Source organism: Ruditapes philippinarum, unplaced genomic scaffold, assembly GCF_026571515.1.
Source record: "Ruditapes philippinarum isolate M1 unplaced genomic scaffold, ASM2657151v2 ctg12142_1_1_1_1, whole genome shotgun sequence".
Classification (NCBI taxonomy): domain Eukaryota; kingdom Metazoa; phylum Mollusca; class Bivalvia; order Venerida; family Veneridae; genus Ruditapes; species Ruditapes philippinarum.
Window position 1 is genome coordinate 31,573 of NW_026857910.1, and position 9,569 is coordinate 41,141.

Below are 9,569 nucleotides of genomic sequence, written 5' to 3' on the forward strand. Positions count from 1 at the left end.
GGAAATTCTCAATTTAGAATGACATAATGTATTTGTTTTTATTCAAGGTTCATATGTATAACTTCGCCGTGGTGCAGAGGTAAGCGGTCTCGTTGAGGGTGTGAGAGGCTTATGGTTCAAATTCTAGTCGAGGCAATTCTATTTTTTTTCATGCAAAATTCCATATGTAAATCTCAAACTGTTATAGAAGAAAATCAAAACGCTGTCGCTGCGTAAGATGAATAATAGTATATAAAAATAAACTTATACAGGAAAGTACATACAGATAGTCAGTATGATTTAGATTGCAAAGATCAGAAAATACCATAGAGCTGCAGTCCTTTGATTAATGTTTATAGTGGAACTTAAAAGACTTACGATATCTTATATTTGTTAATTCTATCATAGATAAAAGGACTCAGGTAGCAAATTAGTTTAAATCAAGAGTGATTTATCAGACTATCAACGTCGTGTATTTAGGATAAGAGGTAGACTGTAGCGGGTTAATGCGACTTTAAATTACCACAGTATCAGGAAAATTTCTCCATCAGTTGATAGGTGAAGTTTGAGAGACGAATACCTGCCAATGTAGGTATGTGAAGATACCGGCATGGATTAAAGACACGTATGTTTCAATCAGTGTTTTGTTTCTAAAGGAATACGAGAGATTTTTGAGAGGGCTAACGGGATTTATTGATAAATATTTATATTTAAATCATCCATATTGATCGAAGTGTTTGAACGCAATTTTGAAATTTGACGAATATAATGCTATTTTTCTTACTAGCTGATAATCTTAATAATGAAAGAGTCAGCAATTTATTAAATTCGAAAATAAATAAAGGAAAAAGGTTATTGTGATAAAAAGTTTATGATAAAATTAAAATATGATTTTAACGTTGATTTTAGTCCTTCAGACGACTGGGACATTGTTTGGTGCACACATTTTACCTGACTCTGATTTAAAAGCTATACTTACAGGAAAGAAGGGGAATGGAGTTAGAAAAAGGTCAAGATTAAATGAAGAAAATAAAAGTGATTTGAGAGGGAATACAAATGAAAATGTTCCCGAAAAATGGCTCGTAGATGCGGTAAGAATAATATGAATTTTGATATGGATATTATTAAGAGAAATATAAAACGGGTCTAATAATAATCGAGGTCCTTATATAGTCATTGATTTTATTATATAAAAAATATTACCGCTTATTTTCTTTTATCAGCAATATTGCAAAAAGATACATTAACGCTACAATAGTTAAATGTTTATTATTAAAATTTAACTCAATAAAAATGTCTAAAGTAAATTATTAAATTGCATTTATATAACTTATTTTTTTTTTAAAAATCAATACGTACACGTTGTTGCTTAAACGCTGACCTCGCAAAAAATTTTTTTTTAAGCGAAATCCTTTAAATTTACAATATACATTTATTTTTGAGACAGCATAGGACAGGTTCATTCTAAAGATAAACGAAACGAAGATATAAGTATAACATCGGACTACACATGTCTATTATTATTATTATTACAACTATTCATCTATGATATATGTCACATTGACAAATCTTGCGCGACTATTGAAAATTGTTTTCAATGCACCATACCTTAATAAGAATGGATCCTTTATCAAATAATTCTGTTACGGAAATTTTGTAAATTATATTAATTTAAAAACACAAATCTTCCTTGCAGCCATAAAGTATTCATTTAGTTCGTCAAAAATGGCCACGGCTTTTGATATGATATTATTATGTTTAATTCATGTACATATATTGAACTATTTTGTGTATGCTTTTTGCGTTTTCAGTTAAAAACGGTATAATACATTTTCCATTTTCTTATTGCGTCAGGTTAAAAAACAATACATTTTCATGCACAGATAAAAACTATTTTTTTTAAAAAAATCTAAAACTTTTAGATAAAACAAATGAATGAAGAAAGAAAAAAATGAAAACGTAACACAAAACGAGACAAAGCGATGAAAGATAGTTCTACTATGAAAAAAAAACTCCTGTAAATCCGCTAAACGCACTGAGGTTCCTTATCGCCAGACAAAACTATGTGTTATAGTAAATCATACGCAAGGTCAAACGTTGAAGACAGATGTGCGAACATAAAATGTTTATTGACAATTGTCTGATGGAATGATTGCCAACTAGAACAAACCGTCTGCGCCTTCTCTACAATTTATATACAAGATCAACGCGAAGATATTTTTAAACTTTTAACTCTATGTTTTAACAATTTGAATGAAAATCTATCTAAAATCTTTCTTTGGAGATTAAGAATATTTCTAGACATTTTGTTTTACTGCGATATTTACTTTTGCTATTCACTTTAATGTTAAAATGATGTGCATTCGATTTTGTCATGTCTTTTGTATCTCTAATAACACGGTCAACTATAATGCTTAAAGAAGGTCCTACCATTGTCGATTTATATAACTATATAAGTGATTGCCCGGCAATTATAATGATTTTCTATAACTAAATTGAACGTCGGTTTTTTATGCGACTCTTAGCACGATTTTAACGAAAAGCGTTGCAACGCATTTAATTTGCGGGTCATTTTGAAAAATAAAATGATAATTCTGGGTAAAGGGTGTTATGATGTTGCTAAATTTAGCGTTAATACGGAAAGGTATTTTAGTTAAAAATTGGAAATAGAATAAAATTACAGGGGCATTTATTGAATCAAATGGTATAGTAATACGAATAAATTTCAAAAGGTATAATAATAGTTTCCATTATTGTTTTAAAGATAAAGTTTTGAATTGCCAGAAAAAAATATTTAAGTCTGATCAATTTCATCCAAACCGGCCAAATTAGTAAAATAAACCTCGAGAAGCGACGAATCATGCTAGGAACTTCATGAAAAGTCTAACAGGTGTTATAAAACAAAAGTTTTTATCTTGTAACAGCCTTTACGTCTCTAAAATTACTGATTCTGACAGGAATCTGCATATTTACATCCCCGCTGAGATAAGACTTGCATACTTTTGTCTTAAGTGTAATCAACAGTTTACTTTAGGTCATTTACGGCCGCAGCCGACTGGATTTGTATCATTTAAACTTCATAATATGTTAACATTTGCTTGACTTATGAAAGGTTTATAAACATTTAATGGATTATTTTATCCTTTTTGTTTGAAAAAAAAATCTTTTTTTTCGCTTTTAGTGAAATCGTATAATTTGTTTAATATAAAACATATACATAGTGTTTCTGATTCATTTGTACATTTTATTGAACATATTGAATTTAATACTTTTTTCAGTGCGTTTTTGTAAATTTTATAATTCATTTATAAAAATGCCTTTACCTACCAAAAATGCCAGCATCAGTAATATAATACAATGAAACCTATTATTCTAAAACATATAATGTCACATTAAGACGAAGAATTTGCAGATAAATAATTGTGATAATTTCGAAGTTAGGAAATTTATAAATGATGATATTGTAAAACTTGAGTTAAAATATATTTCACTTTGTCCTTCATTTTGACAGGTATGAAAAGGTGACACACAAGTTCAAGTTTTATATAATTACGCAAATTTAAACATTCTTTAAACGATTTTATAAGGTAAGAGAATATACTGTAGTGGATTAAAGGGTATAAATAAGTTGAGATTATAGTGGTCACATATCAATAATTAGCTCGAATTGGAATGTGGGGCAACGTGCAAAATATTTAAAGATAGTGCCTAAGTGGACTCTTTTTGTGACATTCAAACATAATACTTCCAAATAATTAAAGATGATCTTCATCATTATTAACATTATCCTACGGCAACTATTAGGCCGCTTATTTCCTGTCACCAAATAGAATAAAAAAAATTTCTATCAAAGAATATAAAATGTGCAATATGCATTTCATATTATCAGTTTCATGTTTTTTTAAACATCTGTATAATTTCATGGCATATTTAGAATATTCAGTTTACATTTATATATTTAATTATTCTATTTATGGAATATTTGTAAAAATTTAAAGCATATTCATGATCAAGAACCTTTTCAATTCAGTTTTACTTGCGAATATCGTAGGTCGTAGTCATGCGAAGAAATGAATATAAGAAATATGATCCAAGCCTACAAACTGGAATTATGTTAGTTAAAAAATAGATACTACGCCAAAAATGAAAGAAATATTAAGATTATAAAACGAAACCGGAAGTAGGCATATACCAGATAATCACGAGTTATCATGTTCATTTTTATAGATAGTTCTTATAATTTTCCCTATATATTTTCAGATATTTTATGACGATTACCAATCAGATGCTCCTGCTGCTCCAAATATAGCATCGGAAGATGTGTGTCCACCGGTTCCGGATGTTGTATCAAATGACGCATGCGCACACAATTCGTGTCAAAGAGATACCGATTGTTCGGATGGGTACAGATGTTGTTTTACCGGATGCTCTTTTACTTGCCTTCTTGAAGTTCAGCCAGTCGCCCGTAATTCCTTATTATTTCATTCCTTCTCAAAATTGTCTATTATTCCTCGATTATACGAGGAGAGTAAAATGTTACATTGTCAGATTTCTATTCAATAAATTCTTTTTTAAAAAGACTCAATTTTAGCAAGATTTCTTTTCCTTAATGGGTTAATGAAAAAAAAAAAAAAAATCTACAAAACAACAATTTTTCTTCAAAATTCATATGACAGGCCATGTTTAAACATGGAAAAACGCGATTTAGAGTAATTTCAAGTATTTTCATCATTTTCTATTAACCCATTACTTCATATACACGCCTTTTAACGCCTTTTTCACCCCGCCCCCCTTTTTGTTGTCTCAAATGGTGAAAAAATTTATTATTTAGGCTCTTAACACTTGTTTTTGTTTGAGAAATGTTGTTAAAAAAAGTGACCACTTTTTCGGCGCGGCCCCCCCAACCAAAAGATACATCAGGGCTTGCCAGAAGGGGGATGTGCCCCCTTCTGTTTGGGGGGGTTTGAAGGGGGGCGGAGTCCCCCTCATCGCCAAGAAAATTTTGGACTTGTAAGAGGCTATAAATGACCCCAGATTGATCATAAGGTAACGTGTAACCAACGCTGAAAAGCATTTGACTCTATCTCAATCCATTGAGAAGTTGCAGCACTTTGAAATCAATTATAATGGAAAAAATCGAGGCAAAATAGTGATTTTTGGCAATTTTGAGATGTCCCCTCGTTGCCATGGTAACAGAAAATTTAAGCCTGAGCATGTTGTTGCAAGGGCAATGGTCCAGTTAACATTTGTGCCAAGTTTGATTAGTGTTGAAGCAGTTTTTATAGTATTATAGCAATCTGAACTTGTAACGGGAGACTTTTCAATGAAAACAGCCATTTTTAACAAAATGCTCATGAAGTAATGGGTTAATGAAAAAAATAAAAAAATCTACAAAACAACCATTTTTCTTCAAATTCATATGACAGGCCATGTTTAAACATGGAAAAACGCGATTTAGAGTAATTTCAAGTATTTTCATCATTTTCTATTAACCCATTACTTCATATACACGCCTTTTAACGCCTTTTTCACCCCCCCCCTTTTTGTTGTCTCAAATGGTGAAAAAATGCATTATTTAGGCTCTTAACACTTGTTTTTGTTAGAGAAATGTTGTTAAAAAAAGTGACCACTTTTTCGGCGCGGCCCCCCAACCAAAAGATACATCAGGGGCTTGCCAGAAGGGGGATGTGCCCCCTTCTGTTTGGGGGGGGTTGAAGGGGGGCGGAGTCCCCCTCATCGCCAAGAAAATTTTGGACTTGTAAGAGGCTATAAATGACCCCAGATTGATCATAAGGTAACGTGTAACCAACGCTGAAAAGCATTTGACTCTATCTCAATCAATTGAGAAGTTGCAGCACTTTGAAATCAATTATAATGGAAAAAATCGAGGCAAAATAGTGATTTTTGGCAATTTTGAGATGTCCCCTCGTTGCCATGGTAACAGAAAATTTAAGCCTGAGCATGTTGTTGCAAGGGCAATGGTCCAGTTAACATTTGTGCCAAGTTTGATTAGTGTTGAAGCAGTTTTTATAGTATTATAGCAATCTGAACTTGTAACGGGAGACTTTTCAATGAAAACAGCCATTTTTAACAAAATGCTCATGAAGTAATGGGTTAATGAAAAAAATAAAAAAATCTACAAAACAACAATTTTTCTTCAAATTCATATGACAGGCCATGTTTAAACATGGAAAAACGCGATTTAGAGTAATTTCAAGTATTTTCATCATTTTCTATTAATGAAAAAAATAAAAAAATCTACAAAACAACAATTTTTCTTCAAATTCATATGACAGGCCATGTTTAAACATGGAAAAACGCGATTTAGAGTAATTTCAAGTATTTTCATCATTTTCTATTAACCCATTACTTCATATACACGCCTTTTAACGCCTTTTTCACCCCCCCCCTTTTTGTTGTCTCAAATGGTGAAAAAATGCATTATTTAGGCTCTTAACACTTGTTTTTGTTTGAGAAATGTTGTTAAAAAAAGTGACCACTTTTTCGGCGCGGCCCCCCAACCAAAAGATACATCAGGGGGTTGCCAGAAGGGGGATGTGCCCCCTTCTGTTTGGGGGGGTTTGAAGGGGGGCGGAGTCCCCCTCATCGCCAAGAAAATTTTGGACTTGTAAGAGGCTATAAATGACCCCAGATTGATCATAAGGTAACGTGTAACCAACGCTGAAAAGCATTTGACTCTATCTCAATCCATTGAGAAGTTGCAGCACTTTGAAATCAATTATAATGGAAAAAATCGAGGCAAAATAGTGATTTTTGGCAATTTTGAGATGTCCCCTCGTTGCCATGGTAACAGAAAATTTAAGCCTGAGCATGTTGTTGCAAGGGCAATGGTCCAGTTAACATTTGTGCCAAGTTTGATTAGTGTTGAAGCAGTTTTTATAGTATTATAGCAATCTGAACTTGTAACGGGAGACTTTTCAATGAAAACAGCCATTTTTAACAAAATGCTCATGAAGTAATGGGTTAATGAAAAAAATAAAAAAATCTACAAAACAACAATTTTTCTTCAAATTCATATGACAGGCCATGTTTAAACATGGAAAAACGCGATTTAGAGTAATTTCAAGTATTTTCATCATTTTCTATTAATGAAAAAAATCAAAAAATCTACAAAACAACAATTTTTCTTCAAATTCATATGACAGGCCATGTTTAAACATGGAAAAACGCGATTTAGAGTAATTTCAAGTATTTTCATCATTTTCTATTAACCCATTACTTCATATACACGCCTTTTAACGCCTTTTTCACCCCCCCTTTTTGTTGTCTCAAATGGTGAAAAAATGCATTATTTAGGCTCTTAACACTTGTTTTTGTTTGAGAAATGTTGTTAAAAAAAGTGACCACTTTTTCGGCGCGGCCCCCCAACCAAAAGATACATCAGGGGGTTGCCAGAAGGGGGATGTGCCCCCTTCTGTTTGGGGGGGTTTGAAGGGGGGCGGAGTCCCCCTCATCGCCAAGAAAATTTTGGACTTGTAAGAGGCTATAAATGACCCCAGATTGATCATAAGGTAACGTGTAACCAACGCTGAAAAGCATTTGACTCTATCTCAATCCATTGAGAAGTTGCAGCACTTTGAAATCAATTATAATGGAAAAAATCGAGGCAAAATAGTGATTTTTGGCAATTTTGAGATGTCCCCTCGTTGCCATGGTAACAGAAAATTTAAGCCTGAGCATGTTGTTGCAAGGGCAATGGTCCAGTTAACATTTGTGCCAAGTTTGATTAGTGTTGAAGCAGTTTTTATAGTATTATAGCAATCTGAACTTGTAACGGGAGACTTTTCAATGAAAACAGCCATTTTTAACAAAATGCTCATGAAGTAATGGGTTAATGAAAAAAATAAAAAAATCTACAAAACAACAATTTTTCTTCAAATTCATATGACAGGCCATGTTTAAACATGGAAAAACGCGATTTAGAGTAATTTCAAGTATTTTCATCATTTTCTATTAATGAAAAAAATAAAAAAATCTACAAAACAACAATTTTTCTTCAAATTCATATGACAGGCCATGTTTAAACATGGAAAAACGCGATTTAGAGTAATTTCAAGTATTTTCATCATTTTCTATTAACCCATTACTTCATATACACGCCTTTTAACGCCTTTTTCACCCCCCCCTTTTTGTTGTCTCAAATGGTGAAAAAATGCATTATTTAGGCTCTTAACACTTGTTTTTGTTTGAGAAATGTTGTTAAAAAAAGTGACCACTTTTTCGGCGCGGCCCCCCAACCAAAAGATACATCAGGGGGTTGCCAGAAGGGGGATGTGCCCCCTTCTGTTTGGGGGGGTTTGAAGGGGGGCGGAGTCCCCCTCATCGCCAAGAAAATTTTGGACTTGTAAGAGGCTATAAATGACCCCAGATTGATCATAAGGTAACGTGTAACCAACGCTGAAAAGCATTTGACTCTATCTCAATCCATTGAGAAGTTGCAGCACTTTGAAATCAATTATAATGGAAAAAATCGAGGCAAAATAGTGATTTTTGGCAATTTTGAGATGTCCCCTCGTTGCCATGGTAACAGAAAATTTAAGCCTGAGCATGTTGTTGCAAGGGCAATGGTCCAGTTAACATTTGTGCCAAGTTTGATTAGTGTTGAAGCAGTTTTTATAGTATTATAGCAATCTGAACTTGTAACGGGAGACTTTTCAATGAAAACAGCCATTTTTAACAAAATGCTCATGAAGTAATGGGTTAATGAAAAAAATAAAAAAATCTACAAAACAACCATTTTTCTTCAAATTCATATGACAGGCCATGTTTAAACATGGAAAAACGCGATTTAGAGTAATTTCAAGTATTTTCATCATTTTCTATTAACCCATTACTTCATATACACGCCTTTTAACGCCTTTTTCACCCCCCCCCCTTTTTGTTGTCTCAAATGGTGAAAAAATGCATTATTTAGGCTCTTAACACTTGTTTTTGTTTGAGAAATGTTGTTAAAAAAAGTGACCACTTTTTCGGCGCGGCCCCCCAACCAAAAGATACATCAGGGGGTTGCCAGAAGGGGGATGTGCCCCCTTCTGTTTGGGGGGGTTTGAAGGGGGGCGGAGTCCCCCTCATCGCCAAGAAAATTTTGGACTTGTAAGAGGCTATAAATGACCCCAGATTGATCATAAGGTAACGTGTAACCAACGCTGAAAAGCATTTGACTCTATCTCAATCCATTGAGAAGTTGCAGCACTTTGAAATCAATTATAATGGAAAAAATCGAGGCAAAATAGTGATTTTTGGCAATTTTGAGATGTCCCCTCGTTGCCATGGTAACAGAAAATTTAAGCCTGAGCATGTTGTTGCAAGGGCAATGGTCCAGTTAACATTTGTGCCAAGTTTGATTAGTGTTGAAGCAGTTTTTATAGTATTATAGCAATCTGAACTTGTAACGGGAGACTTTTCAATGAAAACAGCCATTTTTAACAAAATGCTCATGAAGTAATGGGTTAATGAAAAAAATAAAAAAATCTACAAAACAACAATTTTTCTTCAAATTCATATGACAGGCCATGTTTAAACATGGAAAAACGCGATTTAGAGTAATTTCAAGTATTTTCATCATTTTC

At 33.1% G+C, this 9,569-nt stretch overlaps 1 protein-coding gene across 1 annotated transcript; it reads left to right on the forward strand.

Annotated features, from left to right (window-relative positions):
* Positions 1-335: 335 nt before the first annotated feature.
* Positions 336-4,444, forward strand: LOC132751478 (uncharacterized; the record flags this gene model as incomplete). The annotated part of the gene is made up of 2 exons (XM_060741646.1): positions 336-1,070; positions 4,240-4,444. Coding segments are annotated over exons 1-2 (409 nt in total), but the record flags the coding sequence as incomplete, so codon positions are not given.
* Positions 4,445-9,569: the final 5,125 nt, after the last annotated feature.